Source organism: Lissotriton vulgaris, unplaced genomic scaffold, assembly GCF_964263255.1.
Source record: "Lissotriton vulgaris unplaced genomic scaffold, aLisVul1.2 SCAFFOLD_1672, whole genome shotgun sequence".
NCBI lineage: Eukaryota > Metazoa > Chordata > Amphibia > Caudata > Salamandridae > Lissotriton > Lissotriton vulgaris.
In genome coordinates, this window is record NW_028252384.1 from 421,275 (window position 1) to 449,175 (window position 27,901).

The 27,901-nt window shown below is 44.2% G+C and overlaps 1 protein-coding gene across 1 annotated transcript in view; it reads left to right on the plus strand.

The window, feature by feature from the left end:
• Positions 1 to 5,993: 5,993 nt before the first annotated feature.
• Positions 5,994 to 27,901, plus strand: part of LOC147662580 (protein O-glucosyltransferase 3-like) — a 74,844-nt gene continuing 52,936 nt past the window's right edge. The window contains exons 1-2 of the mRNA XM_086951069.1: positions 5,994 to 6,460; positions 20,669 to 20,872. Coding sequence (XP_086807195.1) covers positions 6,091 to 6,460; positions 20,669 to 20,872 — 574 coding nt within the window. The 5' untranslated portion in view covers positions 5,994 to 6,090. The remainder of the gene's footprint in view (positions 6,461 to 20,668; positions 20,873 to 27,901) is intronic.

The following is a 27,901-nucleotide window of genomic DNA, read 5'->3' on the forward strand; positions in this document are numbered from 1 at the left end:
CGTTCTTAATGTTGCAGATGCCGAATAAGTGTCAGGATTGTTTGAGTACTCTAGGCGGTCACCGGAGCTCTCTCAGGCTGCGGCCATCTTCGCCGGTCGCAAGCCACGCCCAAATAAGCATTTTTGCCTAGTCTACACTCTTCTGCATGCTTTTAAGATGCAGTACCTAAGGGGCATATCTACAAGGAAGTGCCGTAGCATGGCAACGCAAGCCCTTTGGCTGCGCCACTTCTGAAGCACAGAAATGCAACATAATTACAATATGATGCACTCCTGTGCTCTTCCCTGCTCTGGTGCACAAACTGCAGCCACGCGCCAGCACAGGAATCCTTGCACCATGTTGCAAGGATGCCTGTGTCATGGGGAGTTTGTTTGTGTGCAGGAAGGGCCACCTTCCTGCACAAAAACAAACTCTATAGGCATTTTCCTCTTCCAATGTGTGCTGTAAAATGCAGAACGCTTTGAAAGAGGAAAAAACGAGCAGAAATGAAAACATTTCTCCTCGTTGCGCCTCCCACGGCGTAGCATTGACACGCATTTCCAGATGTACGATTCCTCGTTAATCTGGAAATGTGTCTCGTTCCATGGGTGTTGCGGGGGAACACCCAGAGCAACACCCATGGACCATCCCTTCCACGCAAAGTGCTGCGTGTGAAGGGGTCATATTTACAAGGAGAGGAAAAGTCACGCAGGATAGCTTTTCCTCTCCTTGTAAATATGGAGAAGTGAAATGCGCCTCCAGTACGTCACAAAAAGTGACATTCTGGTGGTGCAAGGGGCTTGTTAATCTGCCCCTTAGTCGCTTCATTGTCTTTTTCTCATGTTTCTTCAAAGTATAGTACGAAAAACTTGTGCACTTCAGTCATTTTTCTCTCAAAAGGTTTCCAAATTGTTTTTATGTGTTGGCTAAGGGATTCAGCAGATTTTATGCTTCAGCAGTGCTAATAAGCAGCGGCCTTTTCCCACCACTTGAATTCTGTGACCTGATTTTTTTTGCGACAGAGGAAGGGTTAGGGAATGGCGGGCAAGGGGCCGGAGGTCTGGGGAGCAACAGGTAGCCATCTGGGGTAGGTTTGCATAAGAGACAAATTTACATTTCAGTTGTGATGGGTTGTGGACTCCCCCTCCCTGCCGTCACCTACCCAGCCGGACCTTGGGCAGATTTTCCCCTCGACTCTACGTCCTGTCTTCCCCCTACCCCTTTACCCTATCCCCTTACCCTTCCTGCTCCATTCACCTTGTCCCCTAAGTTCTTTAAATGCTTTGCTTGATACTTAGGTAACGTTTAACTGATGTAAATTGCAACATTATTGTCCCTCATGTAAAGCGCTCTGATTCCATCGGGTCTAGCCAGCACTATATAATAACTCATTAATTAAATGTGTTGCCATTTAGTACTCTTTCTCCCGTTGTCTACCTCCCTAGCTCCTGGCTCCTATCCATCCTCCCCTGAATCTCTCACCTTGCCTTATACTCTGCCTAGCCCCCTGTCCTTTGTGCCCTTTGACTAAGCACTCCTTCTCCCCTTGTTGGGGAAAGATCCAATATTTATACCCTGGAGTGTCAGCGTACCCGCTGAGTGAGTCCACAGTGCATAGGGAGCCACTCACAGTTGAGGTATAGTATGGCACCCCTTGCCAAAGCACTCCCTCGCACCTTTTTGGGGAAGGAGTAAGTATGTAGGCATTGGAGTCTCAGAGACCCCTCTGAGAGAGTCCACTGCTTAAAGGGAGCCTCCTGCAACAGAGATAGGGAAGTGATACCACTTCCCCTGGGATCACAGCTTACTGGACTTTGGACGTTGCTTTGACTCGTCTACCGGTTTGTGTCCCTGTCGCCCTTCCCCATCTCTTTCCATGCAATGTCCTTCACCCTCCCCTCCTCTTTCCCGGCTTCATTACCTGTCTACTTCCCCAGCTCCTTCCCCCCTCCCCTGAATCTTTCACCTTGCCTGCCTTTCCCCTTCGTATTTGTGCTTCTTGCTTATCTTGACTTTACAAGTAACTATGTTGGTGTAGCCTATGATCACCAACGCGGAGAGTGGATGGCTGCTACGGAGAACCACACCTCCGTGTAGCACCAGGTGATCCTCGCTCCACCCCCGGGAATGGCGGAGCGTTCCTGACGGCGTTTGCTAGCAGGCTACGAGCTACGGCTACGGGCCACTGACAGAACTCACCGGACATCGGGCAGACTCAGCCGGCGGCATCTCTCATCTCTCCTCACTGTTTTTTGATCACTGAAGGAGGCTGCCTACGGAGGTTTACGGCGGATTTCCCCTGCAGCATGAGCCGAGCTGTTACTACAATCAAGCAGCGTGGAACAGCGGAACGACGGAACGGTGGAGCTCCGTGAGAGGCAGCTGTTAGGAGGCGGTGGAGGTGAGGAGAAGTCGGGGAAGTGGCTATCCAGAACTTAACCTAACTGACTAGAGTTTGAGCCATAATCCTAGACGTTGCAGGCAGAGGCAGAGGCGGACCATCAGACTTAGACGCTGAATCCACGCTGAATCTATAAGCATAAAATTTAAAGGAGGCAGAGGCGGACCATCAGACTTAAACGCTGAATCCATAAGCATAAGCTTAAAGCGCTGGGGTTAAAAGTAGAGTCAGCAAGGCAAGGTTGACTCAAAAACGTGTACTCTGGCAGAGAGAGCTGTAGAAGTTTGAAGTTTGAATTAGAGCATTGAAATTAGAGAACACTAAGGGGGGCTTCCCAATCAAGCTCCAAGAGGCTGAGGAAAGAATTTCGCTCTTAGAAGACCAACTCGCCTTCGTTCTCAAAGAAGTCAAAGTTCCTACTAAAAGTAAACAAGAAGTGGAAATGAAACTGGAGGAGTTGGAAAACCATTCTCGGAGATCCAATCTCCACTTGGTTGGGGTTCCCGAAGGTCTGGAAGGGTCCCAACCACTGAGCTGGGTCAATAATTTTATCAAATAAAGGGTCATTCCTGACTTTCAGGGGGACCTCACGATTATGAGGGCCCACTGTGTTCTACCTCAACCTTTTCCCAACTCAACACTTCCGCGCACGATCTTGATCAACTTTGCAGACTTTCGTATCAAAGAGGCAGTTCTAACAAAAGCATTTCAGCAAAGACAGTTCTCCGTGAATGAGACTACAAAATGTCGAATCTTCTCAGACATGTGTGCATCTGCGGCTCGCCGCAGGAAAGAATTTGTCAAAATGCTGCAATTATTCAAGGCAAAGGGGGCGCAGGCGTCTATAGCCCAGCAATCTAAGCTAAGAGTCCTCGTGAAGGGGACGTTTTTTATGTTTACAGATGTTGATGAAGCCCAGCGGCTTCTGGATCAGATCAATCTGAACGTATAGAGCTAAAATAATTAGAGTTTCGGGAGGATATAAACACCTAGCATGCTGTTAGGATTTATGGAATTCTCCCAAAATGGTTTGCTCTAGAGAAAAACTGCTTTCATTCTTTTTCTCTCTTTCTCTGTTTTTCTTTTCTTCTGACTATATGTCTTGGTAGGATAACTAAATAGTCAGCTCGTTGGCAAGCATATTGAGATTAACTGCCAAGGGGGACGGGTGGCCCACACTCCCGGGAAGGTGGGAGCTGAGATCACCAGGGTGTTATAACATGACACCCAAATTGAGTTGGGGCAGTGGAAGGTGGTGGGTGTGGTGGAGGGGGGTAGTCCACCTTCACTTGGGCAGTGGGATGGGGGGGTTTGGCAAAGGGAAAAAAATGAAGCCAGTTGTTTGTCTAGAATGTATTACTTTTTTCTTTTCTTCTTTAGAAAGTCCTTAGTTTTCATATATGGCTAGTACCTCAAATTTAAAGGTTGTATCTTTTAATGTTAATGAACTCAATAATAAGAGAAAGATGCGTGCCATTAAATCTTGGATAAAAACGGAAAACCCTGGAGTAATTTTCCTTCAGGAAATCCAAATTTCATCTACAAAGATATATGAATTTTCTATGTTTAGATCATGGGCAGCTTACCGCGGGTTTTCGTCCTCTTCGGCCTCCCACAGAGGGACCACTATATTTATCAATAAAGGCTTACAAGCTGAGTATATCAACTCGGGTAGTGATCCATCGGGGAGGTGGTGCTGGGCCTCCTTCTCATTTAGATCAAAACATTGCCCTCTCACCTTTGTGAGCTTTTACGCACCAGTGGAGGATAACACTAACCCCCCACGAGGAACTCTTCCTAGCATTGAGCAGGATCCCGGTGACTTAATTGTGGGGGGGGGGTTTAATATTTTGATGAACCCGCGATTATACTCTACAGGTACAGGCAGACAAAGCCAAGATCCTTTAAAATCTTGAGAAATTATGAATCTATATTGAACCTACATGATCCATGGCGATTCGCATTTCCGTCTCAAAGGAAATTCACGTGTGGATCAGGACGATTTTATTCCTCCTCCCGCATTGATTTTTTTCTGATTTCTCAGGGGCTAGAGTTCGTTCAACAAAAATTATTTTTTAATGCCTTCTCAGACCATGTAATGCTGACTTTGGAAATCCACCTCGGGGCAGGTCTGAGACTGCCGAAACGGTGGATCTTCAAACAGCAATATTTAAATTATAAGGAATGGGTGAAATTGATGGATTCAGAGATTAGACAATTCTTAAACCTAAATATCCTGTCCACTTCTCCACACATAGTCTGGGATGCACTCAAAGCATTTGTCCGGGGGCTCATAACAGGCAAGGACGCAGCTATGTCAAAGAAAGCTAAGCTCGAGAAACTACAATGTGAAGATAAGATCCATGCTCTTAATGAGAGATTCCTAAAAGACCCCTCTGTTTTAAATAAAAAACTTCTCGATCAGGCCAAGCGTGAGCTCTGCTCGGGCTATAACATCCAAAGTGAGATCTTTTTTCAACGTTCTCAACCGAAGGTATATGAGGAAAGTAATTTCACAGGTAGGCTGTTGGCATGGCAGGCCAAAGAGCAAGCCGCAGCAAATCAAATAAAGGTTTTCAAATCCCCCTTGACAGCTGCTCCCACAGAAGAACCAAGGATAATTGCCGACATCATGATGGCCCACTACGATTCTATTTACGGTCAACTTCAAAGGGTCGACGCCCAATTACTTGCCCCCTTCCTTCAGGATAATTCATCACCAACCCTATCCGAAACAGATAGCCAAATTCTATTCCGTCAGCCCTGGAATGGGGGCAGAAGATGAGAAGGGTGAAGAAAAGTGAATATACCTAAGCAGCAAGGATTGGAGGACTTAAGAAATGTAATAAAATATGGGGCTCCAGTTTTGACTAAAGTAGAGGGAAGGACTGCATTTGCTGCCATTTGGTGGAGGGGTGGAAGGAGATTTTAGACCTTGCTAATTATTTTTATATAAATTTATTGTGTAAATGTGTAAAGGGGACTGTTTCTATGTGACTTTTATAATTGGCGTAGATCTTTTTGTAGAGTGTTTAATAGATTCTTATTGACTTAATGAAGATTTGTAGTGTCAAGATAGATTTCTTAACTCTGTTTCTTTTTTGTACGATATAATACTGTAGATGTAAATGTTCATGTGTGACAAAAATCTGGCTTCAATAAAAAATTAAAAAAACAAGTAACTATGTTGCCATACTCTAATAACTGTGTAACCTTTGTAACGATGTAACCTGTAACTATGATCTGATGCTCATGTAAAGCGCACTGATACCTCCGGGTCTAACAAGCGCTATATAAAACCTTTAAAATAAAAAAATAAAAATAAATTACATACAGAATGTAATTTGTAATTTGTTGCTACTTTTCCCAGCACTGGCAAAGTTCGTAGGACTAACTTTAATGTGCTTAACAGCATTTGTGTACGCATTGCACACAGGCAGCGTTTGTGAATGCCCATGATTATTTATTTTATTGCAGTTTTATATAGAGCGAACTTGACCTGAAGGTATCCGAGCACCAGTTGTTAGTAAAGACCGACGTAGTACCTTTGCCTAAGCTTGTATCTAAAGGAAAGCAGCACATATCTGAGGTTTTAGCCTCGCGTTCAAAGGAAAGGGAGATACCAGGCCAGTTGGCCGGTTCGCCTCTGCGTTTAGGGGTCTTTCGTTCCTCTCCCCCCACCCACCCAGGAAGGAGGAGCCCGTGGGGCATGGGGGTGCGCGGTCACTTCCCCGCTCTGGATAGGCCCACGCTGCACCAATCACAGACAATACAGTTTGACGGCAACTTCCTTTTAACTAAAAACTCAAATTTGAGGTTTTCAGTGCGGGTCTGGGGAGGGACACGTGTCTCTGCAGCCGAGTGCAGGATGGCCAGGCCGGGGCATCTCCTCTCCTCGCTGCTTCCGTCCCTGGCCGGCCTCTGCCTCCTGGCCGCCCTCTCCGCCGCGGGGCCCGTCAGCCCGCAGAGGAGCCTGGTGTGGGGACCAGGGCTGCGGGCGGACATCGTCCTGCCCGTCAGGTACTTCTTCATCCAGGCCGTGAGCCCCGCGGGACAGAACCTGACGAGCTCGCCCTCAGGTACCGAGCCGCGCGCGCGCCCCTTTGTGACGCTGCCTGTCTTATAGCGCTGGTGGGACGCTGCTTGTCTTAAAGCGCTGTCCAGTTTGTTGTGTTTCTGTACATAACCCTGCCGGGACAGGCATCTGTGCTGAGCCGCCTCTTTCCAATCACAGGGGGGGAACTCCGCCCCAAACCCCGCCCATAGTCTCCCAGGAGAGCATCTGGGCGCACAGAAAGCGGAAATCAGATTTTGACTTTTACTGCGTCGTTGTGTTGTAGTTAACACCCATCTCCTTTCGAAATTTATATTGGATTCATGGGTACAGCGCTGCGAAACCACATTGACGGCAATACTGCGCTTTACTAACCGGCGCTAGCGTATCATATACGTTTTTATTCCGGAGGGATGAGATGATTTTCTCCTTTGGGAGAAACTTTAATCGGTCCTCTGCAATTGTCATTTATTCTCCTAAATGGCTCTCTGCAGGAGAGAGGTAGCACTTCCTTGGCCTGCAGTCACTCATTGCTCTCCTTCCCGAGAGTCGTTGGCACGTCTCTTCAGGAGGGAAGAAAGCTGCCTCATGCCACCGGCTCCAGGTGTGCCAGGGAAAGCATAGGATTTTAAAGGCAACAAAGTGGCAAATTGGCTAAAGCTGAACTCTGCAACAAGCTACATTAATTTCGACTTGAGATACAAGTCAGGCTTAATGTAACATGTTGTTGGATACCTTGGAGTGCCCACTTTGCTGCACCGTTCAGGAGCTGGCACAGCTGAGAGGTCAGTGTGTAATCCTGTACCCTCCCATTGGGTGGCCAAGTCTTTCTACAGTATAAACAGTGGTTTGGTGTGTTTACTGCCAGGACATGAAAAGTACATGTTCTGTCTGTGTCATATGTCGCCCCCTGCCTTAGGACTCGGTAGGCCTCCCAGAGGGGCGACTTACAGATATGTACAGGGCAAGAAGTGGCTTTACCATTGCTTTCAATGAAAAAGTCATCCTAGCAGTGCATGCCCGCTCTACCAGTCTGTAGTAGAGGACTGGGGGACTTGTTTTACTAAGGGGCCTCCTAGGTGGCACAACCAGTTCTGCAAGCCATGGAGTACCCATCTGACTTGCATGCCCTGAGCAACAGTCTACCATTTACTAGGGCCTTATAGGTACGTTAGCCATTTCCAATTAGGTACTGCCAATTTGACATACACTTTAGGGTCAGGGCACTGAAGTCTTATTAGCAGGTCTCGGTGCACTCTGAGTCCATAAATCAGAAGCATTAGTTGAATTACTTGAGGGGTGACCATATAAAAAGAGGCATTTTCTTACAACCTGTTATTGGGTCTGTAGAAATTCTTCAGAAAGCTGGAGGGTGAGGTTCAGCTACTCCTGTGGCTTGGAAAACTACCTCAAATATCACTCATAAAACTGGCAAGGGGGTATTGTGGTAGAATTGCCCCCTCAATATTATAAAATACTATTGGGCCTCTCAAATGGTGGTGGTAAAAGAATGGGCCTGCTCCCCGCTGGATGTCCCCTTCTGCAGAATAGATAGACCTGCAATGAAGCCTAGGGTTACCCTTAGCATTACATAGGACACAGAAACGCTCTGCCCCCACATATGTAATCCATTTTGAGAGCCTGAGATAAAACTGCCAAGGGCCTGGGATAGAGAGGGGTTCTGACAAAAGACACCACCGCGGGATAGTGGACTACTACAAAAGGTTGCTAGCCTCATAGGACTCCAGAAATATAATAGAATTGGGATAAGCAACTAGGAGATCAAAACAGGAAAAGAACCTACCCGCAAGTTAGTAAGGAAGGCCTAGAATAGGTCCAAAAAACTACAAATCACTCTGAACCCAGGAGGATATCTCATAGACACATAGCAAAAGGTATTTTATCAAAAGGGTTTATTATAAATTATTACATTTCATTTTTTTCTCTCATTTTCATTAGGCATTTCATGATGCGTACAGATGTGTTCAACAATAACCGTTTATAAATATACAATAAAAAGTCACATAAGAAAGATTTTTTCCTAAACAAGGCCCATGTTCCCGCAGTTCATATCAACAACACACACTCAATCATTCATAATCATTCACACTTCACTTCACACAGTTGCCACAGATGAACAGGATGGACGTGGGACAGATGGCATGAAGTCCCAAAGATGTTTTTTAGTAGGTTCCAGGGGTGGAACAAGCGCCGACGCACGTTTCGGTGTAGGGCCGCAGGTGGGCTACACCTTCATCAGGGCGAAGGACAGGTAGTGGGAAACGAGGGCCACAGAAGATAGGGTTTTCTCTTGGGAAGGGGGGTCGAATGCTGGGCGAGCGAGGATCCCCTGCTCGCTAAAGGGTCTGATTCGCTAGCGGGTCTGGTTCAGCAAGAGGTAGGGCATCCAAGATCTTTAGTAACTTCAGGAATGGGAGGTCCGCAGATAGGTATTCATGTTCAGGATCCGAAGGGATCGATAATGCTCTTCTAATATAGGGCTCTGGATACACAATCAAGGGCCATAGCCTTCATTTAGTCAATAGCGAGGATATCGAGGCAGCAGGGGGACAGGGGAAAGATGTCCGTTCACCCCAGCTCCCGGAGAAAGAAGATGGTAACGGGAACAGCGTCTCCTGTTCGCACGGCAGGGACGCGTTTCTCCGGTGGCCGTAGCGACCGCTCACTCGGGGCAGGTCGGGGGCTTCCACCCTAGAGACGCTTGAGAAGGAATGTGAATTGACATACACTTAACATATAAATACCCAGGCAAACTTTTGCAGCCTTGTCCCAAAAGGAACGAAAATTGAAGACTCCTCCCCATTGGAGGACCGGATTCTTTTGGAAAGCCTTCCTCAGAAAGCAATATCTTTAAGATAGAAGAACATAATACCTCACCATACCCACTAGGGGAGCTGGGTGAAATAATGTACAGGGGACTTGATAGACTTATAGAATGAAGAATTGCGTAGGCTTTCTCTCCACCATGAGAGGTGGTAGTTCGGGTACGGTTTAGACTGGTGCGGTTGAAAATCCTTCATAGATCATACCTCATGAGAGGACATATTGCTAAGATAGGTGGAGCCAGAACAGATAGGTGCACCAAAGACTGTGGACAACTACGTAATTTCATACATGTAAAATGCTTGACTAGAGCCTTTTTGAAAGGATGTGTGGCTTTGCTTGCCACAACCAATGGGGTTTCCCACAGAACCCAATGTAAAGCGACTTGTACTGGATCTATGGGGGAAGTGGCTTCACAGAAATAGCAGAAGATCTTCGATAGCTTATCTTTTATGGGAGCAAGGCGAGATCAAGCTAGGCATCACAGTGCAATGGTCTTTCACGACCTAAAGGCATGGAATAATGATATGCACTGTTCTATGATTGCAGATAAGTTTAAGTTCTGAAGGGGGAGGGTGTCCGACAAACGGGAAAAATGTGAATTGAGTGGAAATTGTATAGAGGTATATCGTGAGCTTTCCAGGTAAACAACTGGGCTATGTTGACATGATTTATCAAGGGTGATCCATGCATACAACGCTAAAGACAAGGCTATTATTAAAGGACTTTGTCGGAGCCCCTTACAGAGAACTACAGGGCAAGGTGGGCTTAACTTGGGCCCAACTGTGTGGGCTGTAGCCTTCTACTTCTGCTGTCCTGGGGCCAACCTAATATGAATCCTGAGTAACTGGGCCAAGAACTACTACCCCTGTCAGCACTTGACTCTCAGTGGTAGCACAGGTTGAGAAGACCAAGTCTCTTCAAAGGAGAGGTACTTGTGAGGCATACTAAAGGAAGACTCAAAGTACAAACAGTAACTGAATAAGTTGCTTACCCAGTCAAATATCTGCTTTTATGAAAAATGTAGTATTTTAATATAAGCACGCAAAACATGAAGACATTTTATGCAATGAGCGGGGCAATGCTCCCTATATTTAAAGCTGGTTATATATGAACTTTGAGTTCGTTTGTGATCAATCCACTTAATGGTTGCTTGCTTACGTAGTCTCAGGGGGAGGTAAAGGTTGAAGTTTCATGCTTTACAATGTCTGAAGCATTATCTTCAACCACTACCTTTGGAATTGCTACTACCCTGGTAGATTGCCTGCAGTAATGGAATTAAGACTATAGATAAGAATATGGGTGCTTGTAAAAAGGGGAGGGGGTAGTGACTGCCATTTGGAAGGTTATGAACACCAATAAACCCGGGCATTGTGGATGTTCACCACCTTCTCAGTGCTTCCCACGCCAAATTTGAATACTTGGTGCCGGGAAAAAATCAGCATAGGAACGCAAATTGAGTGTGAAAAGACTTTCTCACTTTAAGGTGCATTTATAATTCGAAAGTAACTGTGACCAGGTGGATTGTCCAGGAGTGACATGCAAATCATTTCAGGTTAGGCAAAAACATGGAAATCTACAATTTTCATTACTTTCTGTATACGTTGGGATGCTTTTGTGAATCCTGTGAAAAGAGTAACATTAGAAAAATCTTAAGTGTAGGCTTGCGAATCATGAAATTGTTCATCTTTGCGAATCCTTCTCTCTGTGGCTAGCATGGCTGGTTACTGCAAAACCGGAGTAACATTTTGAAGCTGTGTTCCATGTCGCTAAGAAATTCTTGCTGGAAATCGGCAAACAGACCATCTGCTGGTACATGTCTTAAGGATCTTGCAAGCCTGAAATGCTTCCTATAAATACTGAAGTGAAGCATACACTATGCTGGTAAATGTTGAAAGTCCTCTAACAATAGATTGGCACACAGCACCCTCAGCCACAGCCAATGCAAACCAAGGAATGCAGAAGAGCCATCTGACAATTTAAAAGGCATTCAGCGAAAAATAGCCTTTTCTATTACTCGAGTTAATGCCACATAAGACTCTCAGACACTGTATTGTACTGTATTGCAACATGTATATACCACTTGCTACTGTTATTGTGGGGCGATGAAGCACTTGTCTACATTGTTAGCAGGCAACTCCATGTAGGATGTGTGGTTGGAAGTGTATCTTTGTTTTGATCCTATGTGTGAAGTGTTTCCATGTCATGTGTGATGACCACCGAGGTTTGGGTTCAATGCCTGTGTGGTTGGTGATGGGTGGTTTCGTGCTTTGAACTGGTATACTACTGGTCAACCACCAGGACCCATATTGGTTTTGTCTTATATAAGTGTAAGACTGGCCCACAGTATAAGGGAATTCTTATGCACCCTGTGTGAACTACAGTTAACTGCCTGACCACTGAGTATTATGGTATTAGAATTCATGTGGGCCAGGAGGGTTATAAATGGTATTATTGTTGCATTATATAGCACTTACTGCCCATGGCAAGGCAGGTAAGGTACGGTAAGGTAATATTTTATTTGTATATGATTAATTAAAATCTTTACAAAAGTATAAAAGCCATATGACAATAAGAAAATGATTTAACTTTTTTTTAAAATGTAACAATTACTGTGGTCAATTCAAGGTTGTTACTAAGTCCCAATGAGTCTTTCAAGTGTGGTTGAGTCTTTCCTTTGTTAGATCAAAGAACTTCACAACCTGGCAGTTGTTTGATGTTGCTAGTGGTGAAACACAGTTTAACTGCCTGCCTACAAGTCCGAACAGCATGTGATCTAAAAAATGGTAGCAGCAGGTTGTGCCTCAGGTCCCTTAATCTTGGGCATATGCATATAACGTGGACAATGTCCTCCTTGCCAGATTTACACAGGCGACACAAGTCCGAGGCATGAGATCTCTCCCATGGAGGCAGGTGCGGTAATATCGGGATAGCCCCAAGGCGCAGTTTTAGAAACTTTTCTTTAACTTGTATTGTCGTCCCGATGTTAAGATAGGCTTCTGGCCGTATTTTACCGTAATCTCCCACCGTTATCCATCCGTGTGCTCTGTTGGCTAGATCTTTCTTGTCTTCTATTGCTGAGATTATCCGAGCAGACTTTTTGGCCAATTTTTTGAAGGACTGAAGGTCTATGGCTGTTTCCCAAATGTCAGATAAACCTAGCACTTCAAGAGATCCAAATAAGTAGTCCCTAGGCAGTGAAGTGCGACATCTGAGTAGCTCTTCCCAGACGCTGGCATTTAGGGAGTCAGAGTCTGAATCGCGGATCTTGCTCCAGTTGGCTACATATGCGCTCCGTCTTTCTATTGCTTGTTTGATGAGCCTAAATTCTAAACGAATTTGGGCCGGAGAGACATATTTGGGTAGGTTAAAGACGGCCCTATAAGAGTTGGCTATAACTGTGTCCAACAGTGCAGCGTTCTTCCCATGCAGAGATTCACTCCCGTAAGTGAGCGTTGGTTGAAGTTTCGCTCGGGGGATTTCAAGGAAGGGTTTGAGGGTGAGTTCAGGGAGTTTGGGCTTTAGTGATTTTAGTGCAAGGTAGGTCATTGTTGCCTTCCCTGGGATGGACTGGAGCTGAGGCTTAGACGTATTCTTAGAATCCAGCACGACACCAAGGTACTTGTATGTGGCTACCCGTTCAAGCTTTTCTCTGTTCAGGTACCAAAAGGGATCCTTTTCTTCCTATAGTTCACCGTCATGACCTCAGATTTGTTAAGGTTTATTTGTAGGGCATTCCTTACCGAGAAAGCGTGGTACAATTCAGGAGATGCTGAAGGCCTATTGGCGACCGGCTTAACCCCTTCGAGGCTGATGACGAGCTGGGCTCGTCATGGTGTAGCCTCCTCAAACACTGATGACGAGCCCAGCTCGTCATGAACAATGGGTTTTTTAAAAAGTCAGCATAGCAGCAGAATAAGTGCAGCGCGCATGTGGTTAAAGCGCTTTATGCCACACAGCACGCTGTTACTGAACTCTAGGTTACCTGTTTTTCTCCAATGATAGCTGTTGGTTATTGCAGGTTGTGTGCTCTTACGGAAACCATTCCATACATTTACTTCAGTTTCTACTTGGTAGGTTAAATTAGTAGGAGGTAGGCATGCTCTTTAGTGGGAGGGACTGTTTCAATTCATGCGCCTGGTTATGGTATTAGTAGATGAGCAACATCGGATTGAATTGAATTGAATTGAAAGGCTGTTGTATAGCGCATGGCTACTCGGAAGCATCCCAGCGCTTGATGTCCAATAGAAGGATGATGCAGAGTTTGAGAAATGGGGCTAGCTAATCTATAACCTGGGAAACAATGCTGTTTTTAATTGTTTTCGGAATGCCAGCTGGCTAGGTTCTAAGCGAAGTGGAAGCGGAAGGGCATTCCACAGCTTTGCTGCATTTCGCGAGAAGAGGCGGTCCCCAGATCAGGCTCTGTTGGTCCTGGGTGTTATAAGGAGATTTTCTGGTTAGAGCGAAGGTGCCTGGATGGAATGTATGGTCTGATCATATTGTTCATGATGGGGGGGGCATTCCCGTAGAGAGTTTTGTGGACCAGACAGAGAGTTTTAAAATGGATCCACTCTTTTATTGGGAGCCAGTGTAGGGTCCTTAGTGAGGGAGCTGCGGAGGTACGATGGCTGGTACCAGTGAGTAGCCTTGCTGCGGAATTTTGAGCTATCTGAAGTTGACGGATAACTGAGGTGGGAGCTCCTAAATAGAGTGCGTTCCCATAGTCCAGCCTTGACAAAATGAGGGACTGGACTATGGTTTTCTTGGCGGTTCCGGGTAGCTGGGGAAGGATTTTACGGATGGTTTTTATTAGACCGAAGCAGGTAGCCACTGTCTTTTTTGCCTGGGTTTTGAAGGAAAGCTCCGTGTCGAGCCAAAACCCGAGGCTTTTTATCTCCGTTTTAGGGGTAGGTCCGGGTCCCATGCAAGGGGGCCACATAGAGGGGGTGTTAAAGGTGGCCCTTCTTCCGAGCAACATCAGCTCGGTTTTTCCTCCGTTCAATTTTAGATGGGAAGCGTCCATCCACTCTGCGACTTCACCCAGGCAGCTGCAAAGGTTGTTCTGGGGGGAGTCCGCCTGGGTGAGGGAGACTACTAGCTGGGTGTCATCAGCGTAGCTTACCAGTTGGATTCCGAAGGGGGCCACTACCTCTGCCAAGGGAGCCATATACACATTAAACAGTGTGGGGCTAAGGGAGGAGCCCTGTGGTACCCCACACTGTAATGGTATTGGGAGGGAGCAGTTGGTATCTGAAAAGACCTTAAAGAATCTATTGCTAAGAAAAGATTCAAGCCATTCGAGAGCTTTACCTGTGACTCCAATTCTTTCTAGACGGGCAAGGAGGACTCGGTGATTAACCGTGTCAAAGGCGGCGCTGAGGTCCAGGAGGATAATGGCCGCGCTGCCACCTGCGTCCAGAATCCTCCTGGATACCTCGACCACCCTCAACAAAGCTGTTTCAGTTCCCTGTCCCTTTCGGAAACCTGTTTGTGTGGGATGTAGCAGGTTATGGGACTCCAAATAGGATGCCAGTTGTTTATTTACCCATTTTTCAGCAAGCTTGCTGATACCGGGGAGGAGGGAAATGGGGCGGTAATTGGAAAAGTCATCAGGGTTGAGATTTGTTTTTTTTTTAACAGGGCCTTTACCATGGCTAGTTTCCAGTCTTGAGGTACTATCCCAGACTCCAGGGAGGTGTTAACAAGATCAATTATGTTTCTGCTAACACGGGGGAGGACTAATTTCAGGATAGACATAGGGGCGGGATCAAGAGGGGAACCACTCTTTATGGAATTAAAGAGGGAGGGGAAAAGGTCGTCACTGAGTGGATGAAAAGATGCAAGGTGGGGTGTGGTAGAATTGATGTCATCCCTCAGAGGAGGGTTGGACTCTACTGTTGGGAGTGAGGGAAGAGAAAGTAGAATTTTTTCAATTTTCGTGGCAAAGAAATTTGCTAGTTCGTTGCAACGAGCGCCAGATTCTTCCGATGAAAGTTCAGATGTGGGGGGATCAAGGGCCTTAATCAGCGTTTTTACTATTCTGAACATTTCTCTAGGGGCATTAGTGGATTTTTCAATTTTTTCCGCATAAAAAGTGGATTTGGCCACATTAAGTGCCATTTTGTATTTCTTGATTGTAAGTTTGTATTTAGTTTTTTTCTCCTCGTCAAAATGTTTTCGCCATTGTCTTTCTTCTCGTTTGCACTCCTGTTTAAGGGATCTTAGCTCTGAATTGAACCAGGGCTGTTTATTCGGACCTTTTTTCTTAGAAATACGTGTTTTAGGAAGCACACTATCTAGTGATTGTTCTATCCATTGGTTGAAATCTGTGTTGGCCTTATCAATATTTTGATTGGTCATAGGTTCGTTCTGCTTCAGAGAATCTATCCAATCGCTGGGTTCTAACTTTGTCCAGCGCCTACCTAAAGTTTTATGGGGGGGTTGATTGGTACATGGTCTGTTAATTTTCCATAAGAAGGGTATTACCATGTGGTCTGACCAGGGGATAGAATAAGGTGTAGATGTAGACAAATTAGCAACATTGGTGAATATTGGATCTAAAAGATTTCCTTTAGAATGAGTAGGGTGTTGAACAATCAAGTTGAGTTGACATGCAGCTAGGTCTTTGGTTAATTCCGTGGCAATAGTGTCCAAAGGGTTGTTAAAATGGAGGTTCAAGTCTCCTAACACTATGAAATTAGATACCATAGTGGCTGATTCCAGAATTGTTTCGATTAGTTAATGTAAGGTTGCAGTGGTATGACTTTTCAATGGTTAGGTTGTGATCTTTGAAATAAGATGTGGACAATTTGCAGAAATGGAGGCCAACTGGACTGCTTACCTGTTCTGAGTAAGGGCACCTCTGGTTTTACAGGATTTGAACATATTTACATGTTTATGTGCTTGTAGTGTGGAAGAGCATTGCGACATAGCATTTCCATCTATCTGCATTTATATGAGTAGTATGTGTAAGGGCTTTGAGATACAGCGCATGTGTACACAGTCTGTACAGGCATTTGTCTGTGCGCCTCTACAAGTATGCTAAAACCCTCAAGGGTAGTTCCTTTGTTGCATGGGTTTGCAAAGTCTGTAAAGATTAATTGTAAGTTACATGTACACATATGTGCACGTATGTAAATGGAAAGTGGGACTGCATTCCAATACAGCACGTGAACCGGTTTATTAATGTGCCATGTCGTAGGTGCAAGGACGTTTGCCTGACCCAAGCGTTACAATTGTTTCGGTACATTGTGGAAACACCTGCTATGTGTGCCTAATGTGTGCATGTCTCCCTAATCACAGGTGCACAATCTGCGAGGGCATTTGAATGCAGCACATGTGCATAAATTGACTTGAAAGTACACTTTCTACATGATGCCCATACTTTTAAACCATATGCCTCAGAAAGTGCTGCCAACAATATCACATCTTTATCATTTTAATAACTCCCTTCCGCTCACGGGGGTGGGGGTAACATACATATCCTTGGGAGACAGTTCAGCTTCAGCTTTGGGGCTGTTCCTCTGTGTTGCTTGCAATCTCCCTAACGCCGCTCACATAGCCTCCGAACGATTACAATGCCACTAAATATTTGATAAATGATCACTAGTACTGCAATAGACAAATGCACCCTGGAAAGAAATTATTTGGCAACCTGCGGCTTCACAGAGATCTTTCTGGAAGCACAGCCAATATGGTTTGAGGAGGTGGGGGAGGGCCAGATCTGTAACAGGTCAGTGGGCTGATACATACGCGGACAGAGCTGCCGACTTTGGACCTGGAACCCAGTTCAAGCCTTGGCTCAACATCGTGTGATTCTGGGGAAATCGCGTAATCTTCCCATGCATTTCAAATCGTGAATGCGTAATGTAGTTGGTGGTCCTAGAAAGTGCTCTAGTACTTTCGGATCGGGTTCGTGCTCCATAAAACTGCAAAAAAATGATGCAGATACAGGGGCCTGTCCCCCCCTAGTTTGCCCACCTGCCAGCTCTGAATAACACCCTTACAGACTTGCTGTAGGCTGCTTAACCCCCGGCTCTGTTTTTGATCCTACTTTATAATTACTCCTGATATCTGCTTCAGGCATTTATGAATTTCTATTTTTGAATGTGGCTAGTCAAACGTCTCAGGATTTATCTAACTTGAACTAGTCTCCGTCGTCGCCCACAGTCAACCAGACGACACTTACTACATGACGAAAGGCGCCTCGCGAGCACTCATTGCGGATTGCACTGCAGTAGCATGTTTGCATTTTGTTGTTGCACCTTGTCAGCTCCTTGGATGGGCGCAGGCAGGCATTCCACATCATGAGAGCACTTCTTTGTGTAAAACACAGACACATGAGTGTGAGAGAGAGAGAAGGTCTGGCGTGCATGCAGCCACGAGAGATTGCAGCCATGTCCTAAAATCTTAGTGTGTTAGCAGAATGAACCACCTTCCTTATAAGTAGACTAGCTAACTTTAGAAGGGGAAAAAAGCAGTTTTGCATTTGAGTAACTCCTGCATGACCCAAAGTGGCTGACCAGCTTCCCCGCTTCAGGTACTCACATTCACTTCCATTGCATAGTGCTCCATACTAACGTCAACCCCCTAAGTGCTCCAGGTGCAAAAAACTCATTGCACGCTGTTTTTGAATTTATCCCCTTCGACGCTGATGACGAGCTCAGCTCGTCATGAAGTACATCTCTCGTACGCTCATGACGAGCTGAGCTCGTCATGAACCGCGGGATTTTCAAATCTTCAGCGCACAGCGGGAAAATGCGCCGCACCAATGGTGTTAAATGCATATTTGAAGTATAAAAGTCCTGAAAGATGTTCAAGAATGGCTGACAAACAATCAACTGAAACTAAATCCGGACAAGACCGAGACACTCCTCATCTCGAACAAGGAGGACAACCCACAAATCACCGAATGGCTAAAAGCAATTGATGCGCTCAAAGGGAATCTTACTCTAGCAGACTCTGCTAAATCTCTAGGCGTCACCTTAGCTTCTAAACATGATGAAACACATTAACCACTTGGCTGCTAGGCGTTCCCCCCCCCCCTGTGCTGGAAATTGCCATTTTAGTGGCACCATGACGAGCTCAGCTCGTCATCAGCACACGACACCCGTGGGTGATGACGAGCTAAGCTCGTCATCAGCATCGAAGGGGTTAAGAACTCAGCCAAAAGTGCACTCTTTAACCTTAGACTTCTGAACAAAATCAAACCCTACATTCCAAACAAGGATCATAAATTGGCCACACAATCTCTGGTACTGTCAAGACTGGACTATGGGAACGCAGTCCTTACCGGTATTCCTAAATCGCACTTGGCACCGATCAAAACAACATTACATGCGGCATCCAGAATGATCACCGGCGTCAAAAGATCTGATCACATCTCCCCTGCACTCAAAGAACTCAAATGGCTCCCAGTAGAAATGCGAAGTAATTTCAGAACGGCCTGCCTAACCCACAAAGCCCTCCATACCGGCAAACCCGAATACCTGGCAAAAAAAACTCAAAAAAGCAGGCCAAGCCAGGAATCTGACTAGCACTAACTCCCTCCTACTCATCCTACCTAAAACCAGAAAGAAAAGAACAGCGGACTGCTCTTTCACAGGAAACGCCCCAAAATTTTGGAACTCCATCCCCCCGCACATCAGAACCATACCGTCCTTTGTGGAATTCAAAAGACAACTCAAATCCCTGTTCCTCAACCGTTCTCTTGGTTGTGGATAACACGGTACAGACAGCAACCACAGAGCTATGCAACCGCAATGATTCCTGAAACCAAAGAAGTTTCTGCATTACATTTACGCAGCTCTTACTCTAACACTCGTTGATTGTTATTACCTTTCTTATGTCCTGTTTCTGTTGATTATATGCTATTCTCTTAATGTAAAGCGCTCTGCTACCTTTGTGTCTTGACAACGCTATAGAAAACTTCTTAAATAAAAATAAAAGTACATGAAAGTAAAGAAGAACCCAGACCTCGACGTGCAGCATGGGACACATAGAAATTGTTTCACCAGCTGTTTTAAATCAAGTGGCATTGTTCAAGAAATGTGGCCTGCACCCGGTACTGTGGAGTCAGTGTTCAGATATCGCTTAGGTTAATATAGCCGGGGCGTGAACTTTGAAAGAAGGTACCACATAATTATCAGCCAGCTGCCTGGCACCTTTGCACAGTTGTCATTTTTATTTCCTTTTCTCAAGCTGGATGCAATCCGTGCTCCACTGCGGCTTTAAATCTGCATTTAAACTACTTAAAAAACACGGGGTGCAAATAGCTGAGGTGCAAAGTAAAGTGTTGCTTTTTCAGATACTTTATGTTGGTGAATGTTGTAATACTGCAGTGGGCACACTTGGAGATGATGCTATCCTCTCTCAACTTCACAAATGTGTGTAGCTTGCAATCTTCCCCTCCCAGTGCTTTTTATCTTACTTCCGCTGTTTCAAAGCACTGTGAATAACGGGTGTTACTGTTGCCCATGTTAATGACGCACACTTTACCAACCTACCAGAAGAATGTAAGGCTGAATTGAACTTCCTGCAGTTTGAACTCATGACCTGTAGATCACTGCATATTTCAGTTGCGAAGGTTAACTGGCTGAGCCAGTCTATCAGCATTAACATATAACTTATCGACAGGGCCCCTCAATTATACGACAAGAGTGGGGTAAATTATGCGGCGGGTTTTACTAAATTATGCACCAATAAAATGCCCATTATGCTGCATAATTGTGATTGAATCCGTTCAATATCTTGTCCTCTTTTCACATGGTAACATTGTCTGGACAAAGGCTTGTCTAGTTTAAAACTCAAATACATCAATATGCAACTTAAAGCTGAACAGTCTATATTTTACTCCTATTTAATTCGGCAATCGTTTTTCACAGAAGTAGTCACCAGACACCCTGTAAAGACTTTTTAGCTCTAGGCTACTAGACTGTGGCTAAAAGGTATTGACAAACCAATAAGTCCCAAAGGCAAGACGTATTGGCTTTACCAATGTTCGTTTTTATTAGGATATGACGTGTACAAGGCTGACGTTGGAAAGAATATTGTGTGTGGAACCTAATGCTGGTATCTGGTACCATTCTATGTTGAAAAAGCCCATGCATACTAAAAGTAGAGGTTCACGTTTTGGAACCCTGCAAGAGTGGGAGAGAGGGTACATGGAGGCTGCTTTGATCTTATGAAATATGAAAGGCGTGTCTTTAAGCACCAATATTTGTGCCTGTCCGTTCTCTTTCTGGCATGGAGGTGTTTAACATCTATCAGGTTTGCCACATGGCAGAAATGTTTGGGGATCAGATTTGTGGTGCATACCTTGGGGTTGTTTGGCGGAAAAGAATTGCTCCATGGCTATTTCCTAACATGAACAGTTTTTTTTTCTTTGCAGGAACAGGACAGAAAACCTTTAAAGTATCCATCAAATCAATTTCACCAAAAGAATACATCAGAATTCATGTGCCTGACCCTTTAGACAGGAATGATGGGTCATTCCTTATGCGGTATCGGATGTATGGAAGTGTAAACGAAGGCATGATTATTGAAGTACTCTATGGTGACCAGCACGTGGCCCAATCACCTTACATTTTGAAAGGTAATTCAAGACTATTTGTCATTGTATTCTAATAAAGCACCATGGGCCCGATGTAGGTAAATCTCATTTACCGACTCTAGAATACCGAATTTTACCACTTCGGTATTCTAGATTCGGTAAATGAGATGTAGGAAATAATTCGGTAATTTTTACCGAATCAGTATGATTCGGTAATTACCGAATCGGTATTTACCGATTCGGTAATTGCCATTGATTCCCATGGGCCTTGAGACCCATAGGAATCAATGGCAATTACCGAATAGGTAAATACCGATTCGGTAAAATTACTGAATTGTCAATGGGGACAGGGTGTCACTTTGACACCCTGTTGCACCCCTGATTCTGGCTTGTGTGCCATGTGACCGCTGATCTCTCTTAGGCTGTAATGATAGACAACCTATTAGTGTAGTGTAAATAGGACAGAACCAGTTTCACTCTGTTTACAGGGCATGTATGTGTGCCACATGGCACAGGTGTACATGCACAGATGATCATGTACACTGGAATTCGTTATTTACCACAAAATATTATTTTGTGGTAAATAACTAATTCTTAAGGGCCTGTGGCACTGTTTTCAGTGCCACCTACATCTAGATTTACAGATTCGGTAAATTTACCGAATCAGTAATATTTAAGGACCCTACATCTCAAACTCCAAATACCGGTCGGTAACGGCCGAAATCGGCCGTTACTGACCGGTATTTGTCTACCTACATCTGGCCCCATGTTTGGCACAATGAGAAGCATTACTGCGTTTGGATAGTGCTTCTACCAGACGTACGTTTGCTTATGTATTAAATGCTGCAGGCCTGTATTTTTTTGGGTGTCAGCTGTTTGATTACATTTGTGATTGAGGTGTCACGTGCCTTTTTTTAAAGTTGTGCAATGAGCGTTACATTTCAATGTGTTGTATGTCACAATATCGACTGCTTGAAACATGAACCTACGTATATTGTTAGGATAACATTGACTCACGGAGTCTCATCAAGGCAGGGGTTAATTTGTGCTGGTTGGCCCCATTGGTACTCATTGACGAGAGACGAAATTCTCTTGATCCCTCCCACACAGATTGCAGTCCACAGTCCCGCTGCAAAAAATATTTTTGACAGTTCATCAGTGTTTTGTAAACAGAGTGACACTGGTTCTGCCCTATTTACACTACACTAATAGGTTGTCTATCATTACAGCCTAAGAGAGATCAGCGGTCGAAGTGCATTGCAAAAAGTATGGGAAATGTAATGCTGCATGCAATGGGGTGGGGCCAAAGAGTGTGGGGGTGGGGCCAAAGGTATGGCTAAAAAAAAGAAATATTCTGTGTTTGTTTGGCCTTTCACTTTCAGATATTGACATTTAAAATAACATGCAGCTTAAATAAGAAATACATTTAAAAAAAGTTATGTTAATTAGTGAGAATTGCACTATAGTACATTATAAAACCTCCATTAGTTAATGCACTGCAGAGGTCTGTGTTTAACCAGAGAGTCACAGATTTAAATTTTGATTGGTGCAGTGGAGAATAGAGACTTGTGCCTTTGTAGTGGTACGAGGTCTCCGTCTGAGACAAAAAGCTCTGTGAATATGTAAGTCATTATTTATAAGTTGCATTACACACAGTATAAGACAGACTGCTACAAAATGAACAGAACGTTTTAAGATAAAATGGTTGTTCCAAAATATAGATTTTAGTAATACCCAGACTGTATGTAATGCAATTTTTTTAATATAACTTTTCTTTGAAGGCACACGCTTAACAGCTTAGCTGGTAACTCCTCTACCACTAAAAAAGAGAACATCTGTGACCTTACAAAGCTTCAACTGATTTCACCAGTTAAAGCCAGTATCGGCGGCCAATCGCCCTTTACATTTGCAGATTAAGCAATTGCACACATTTGCATTTCTTTCACATAAGGAAGCACCCTGGCAAGAATGCTTTTTTCTTGTTTAACAGTCTTCAGAGATGTTTTAAGGCATGGGTAAAGTAGACCCTGTCCTAGGGCCCCAACCTTTCGGGGGTGGGGTGGGGGCCTGATACACAATAAAGCCACCTATACTGTATTTTGTTTATTATATATCCCTTATGATTCTACCCGAAACAATCTACTACTGGACATACACAAAAACATGACGAGATGACCTTGCACACCAGCAGGTGTCATGCTTCATCATAGTCTTAAAAAATAAGAGTTTCCCGGGGGCCAGAAAGGACCGGGTCAAAACAGTGTAAACAAAAAAGATTCCTTTCTGTGCTATTATGCTTTTAGTTAGTGACCAAAAGGCCTACTCTTAAATCGTAAATTCCTCTCACCTCAAAATTATGACACTCTTCATTAATGCTAGGTACCACATATGATTTACCATACATTTTTAAATTTTTATTTACTTTAAAATCGCTTACTTTGTCATTTAAAAAGATGAGCAAGCATACAACAAATGTTATTCTGATCACGTGCTCCGGTACATATCAAGTTATCTATCTAACAATTCCTCTTACGGTTACTATCTCAGAGTCACTGATCTCAATTTCAGAATTAGACATAAATTTATCCATACATTTAATAAAAAAACGTAAATATTACAGTCAATTAAAACACAATATATAAAATTCTTGGTCGACGCGTTTCGGTGCTTAATGTTGATGTAACACCTTCTTCAGGACAGTTGAGTTAAAATCAATATGGTCTTCTTTCTACAAAATCAATATACATAATTAATTTAATGCTCGCTGAGAAATTTTATTGTACACTAAGTTATTTGGTGGAGGTGTCTTATTGAGGGGAATGATAATCACATGCTTACAAGCTTACTTCAGTTAGATGTCTGTTGGTCACTCTTTTCACTTGTGGCCAGCACAACTTGTTTTGGTCTAGAGCTGATTTAATAAACGCTCTTGTGGATATTCTGTGAAGCAAGAAGGTAGCCTTTTTAATTTTGATCCGACTTGCCTCTTTTAATCAATTCTTGGGCAGATATTAGGTTTACTTACTTAAAAATGGGGAGGACTTCTTTTCAGTCAGTCTAGTTGTCTCTGCGTCTTTCAATCTGTGCAGGACAGCTGTTCTGTTTCAATACACCAGAAGTCTGTATTGATCAGAGAAATATCTCATTTTAGAGTCTTATTTTTACATAATAGCCAAGCTAATAATTTTGGGCTCCTGTTGAGTGTGTACATACCTAGGATATGTTGTGTCGCTTGGTCCAGCTTTTAGGTTTCTAGCTTGGTATCCCTTTTATTGCGATCATATCACTTCAGTCTGTGTCCTAGATAACAAAGTTTGATTTATTACACTCTCTTTGTATAAGTTCAGGACAACATTAATTTATTAACATTTATATCACCTGTTGGTATTTATCTAGGGCTAAATAATTTTCTTTAAAACCCATTCTTCACTTATCATATTATCCCTATTTAGCATAGGATTACTAACTAAAAGCATAATAGCACAGAAAGGAATCTTTTTTGTTTACAATGCTTCATCATAGGACATTCCAAGCTCTCCAAAAACCTGGTTTGATTGAGACCGGGCCTACACCCTGGAATCAGGGAGGCACTTATACCTACAAATGGGCCCGTGATCTAAAATCTAAACAAACTAAAAACCAATGTGACATCCTAAACAGACCTTTTATATTTACTAGAAATATAACTTGGTGTTAAAACCAAACATGGAGACAAGGGGATTTAGTACCTCACCACCACATGTACTATCAACATGTTTCTGCCTAATGGCTCATGTGAGTCTGGGGCATTCTTCAGGATGGAAAAATGAGATCCAGGTGTAGCAACGACGGACTCCTGTGCCACTAATAACAAAAAGATTGACCTTTGTTAACCTCTAAGGCACCAGGCCCATAAGTATCCCACCATCTGGTCATATGGGCCCCTTGGAGAAAGGGCTCAAGAACCCCTGTAGTCAAACGTTCATCAAGGTGCGTTCCTGTCTACAAACCTGGCTGCGTATGTCGGGAGGAAGGAGCGGATGCAGCCAGGTCTGATGGACGTACCATTCACAGAAACCACTGTCTGCTCCCTCATCAAGGATATAGGACAAGCTGATGAAGTACTCAAGCTCTGGGTCCCCATCTCATCTCAATAATTGATTTCACACTTTCTGTGTACTCCAGTCACCACATGTTCTGTCTTCATCTGTTTCCCGTTTCCTCTATTCTGCAGCTCTATCATGCAGCTTCAGTTCTAATCTGCCTGATGATCAATTCACACAGTGTATTCCCTGTAGGATTATCTCTTTCTAGTTGGGCCAGAATGCCGCATGTCCGCTAACAATGGGATCGAGGCAATGACTTCAGTAGTGGTTAGCCAGGGTTAACAATTGCTGTCCTTTATACTCCTGCAACTACCTTTGCTACCTCTTATCTTGTGGCTCCTGAAAGCAGAAATAGGATTTGATAAATAGGGTTTCATACAGCCCTCTTCCTTTTTGCAGTGAAGGAGTATTTGGCGCCTGAAATTAATCCGGCGTCACGTCGTGGCAGGAGAAGGGGGTCCGAGTACTATCGCGGATGAGGTACTCGGACCCCCTTCTCCTGCCACGACGTGACGCCGGATTAATTTCAGGCGCCAAATACTCCTTCACTGCAAAAGTGAAGAACGCGCTATACGGAACCCCTCTGTATTAACTCGGGGTCTGTTCGTTTAACTTCTCAATTCAAGTAGGACCCTCGTCCAAATAGACGTGACCGAGCGCTACTTGAGTCTCTTCATTGGAAGACCCATGTTTTCATTAAGTAAAATATTCAATTGAGAACAGCAACACCCAATCCACTGTACTGCCAATTATTCATCCTTGCCTTAAAAAGCACCGGCAAGTTTCAGGAGGCTCATCTGTCCAGATGATGATCTAAAGCAATATAGATCGAAACGCCGTCGACCTACCCAAGGAATTTCACCCGTTCTATTTGTGTATAATTGTTGTGTTTCTATCCTTGTTGTTGTTGTGTGACAGTCCGTTCACTTTGATCACTTGTGTCACGTCCTGCACCATACTATTCACTTGAGCACCTGCAATACAGTATAATTATTTATGTATACCCTTGAGAAAAAAGAGTAAAATAAAAAACTCCTACCAGTACCTACTACCTCTGCTCCCTAGCGACTTATTAAGTACTCGCTTTTTGTTCTATTCCCCACTAAGGACCTCTTAAGGCCTACCTTGAACCATTGTTCTTTCTAAAGCATCTCGTTACCCCAGGTTCTACTGTATGGGGTCCCCTTGTTTTTAACAAACAACTTATACTACCCTGGCATGTGCGCTGGGACTCTCGAGTAATAGCCATGTGCCTTCTCATTCGTTCATTCATTCATTCATTCATGGTGAATCCTAATTCGTGGGTAGAGGAGACTTGACTGAGGCCGTTCGAAGAGGTGTGAATAGATCTTTGACTGTTACTGTGAGGGCGTCAGCATCTCCCACTGTAAACCCTGCAGATCCTTTCTGTCGGTATGGTGTGCATCCTTCGCTATTTTGTGACTAAATATTTGGTGGTAGTCATGTGAGGGTGAGTGTGTGTGTATTCACTTTGTGTGTACATTTTGTTTGCCCTCATTTTATGCGAATTATTTTTGAATGCTTTAGTTTTTGAAGAATTCATTTCTTGTCATGATTTTTTCCTCGATTTTGAAATATGCATTCTTTAAAAATCTGGCTCACAGAGATATTTAATTTGTTAGCCTCATGTAATAAGAAAATCATAAATAATGTGTGTGTGTGTGTGCGAGTGTGTAGATATATATATTACCTACTGGCAGATGCCAGTAGGTAGTTATAATTAGGACCATGTTTCCAAAAGAAAAGCATTTTTTGACTTGACTATATCTTTGACGCCGTTTGACGAATCTTCACGAAATGTTCCCAAATTTGTGCGCTGGTGATTCTGTTGCACATGGAATGTTTTGGGGTATTCCATCAAGCGGGGGCCAAGAAAAATGAGGGCCAGGAACAGTGTTTCCCAGGTTAATTCCCATAAGAGCTTTAGACACAACTAAGCCTGAACCGCTTGTCGGAATTATAAAAAATTTGACAGAAAGCCGAGCTTTTGATCTGCAGATTGTGCTTCTTGTTATTTGGTATAAACCAGTTTAGTAGATGTTGAGAAATTTAAGGAAATCCAAATTTGTTTATCTGCTTTTGCGGCTATTTCACAAATAATAAAAAGCTCGTGCAGGGAAATGCAGAGCTCTGATTAGCTACCAACACTTCAACCAGAAAGCCTGGGCTGCCATCTTGGGACCTGGCTTCAGCAGAGTCCCACAAAAAATATCGGAGAAACAATACCAAAAAAGGGGGCAGTATAGGAATACCCTGACCCCCAAGCCTTGGTCTTGGGGTTCCCTTGGAATCCCCCCATGCCATAAAAGCATTTATTTTTTAAATTCACTGGGATTTTCCTGAAATACTTGCTAATATTGCCGTTAATTAAAAAAAATGTGGTCTCCCGCACTTGTTTTAATTGTAGGCCTTGGGAGGGTTAAGTCCCAGGGGTATGCAGAGATTAGTTAAAAAATGGAGGGGAAGCTCACGGTCCCCCCCTCTCCAAGTGCTTTAAAATACCCCAGGGACCACCACCTCCCACGGGCTAATTATATTAAGAAGCGGGGGCCGGTTGGAAACTCACGGGGACCACCACCACCCCGGGGCTACATATGAAATGCTTTGGGGGGGCCTTGCAGACCCCCTCCCCCTGAGTCCCGGGAACCAGCACCTCCATGGGTCTTAAAATGAAATGCTCCCCTCCCGGGTATAACTTAAATATAGAGCAGGGGCTCGTGGACCCTCGGCTTCCCAGGGCTTTCTTTTGTTTTTTAAAGAATGAAGGAAGTCGTGCGGCCCTTCCTCCTGGGCTGTTCTCAGCCCCGGGGACCACCAACTCCCTGGGACAGACCTGTGAAAAGAGGAGGGTTGCACTCTCCTCTACTGGAGCCAATAATGGCCTTGGGGACCACCACCCCCAAGGTCAGTGCCAGCTATGTCCTGGGGTGCCCATCCCTGTGACATAGCTGTTTGCTGTGAATTG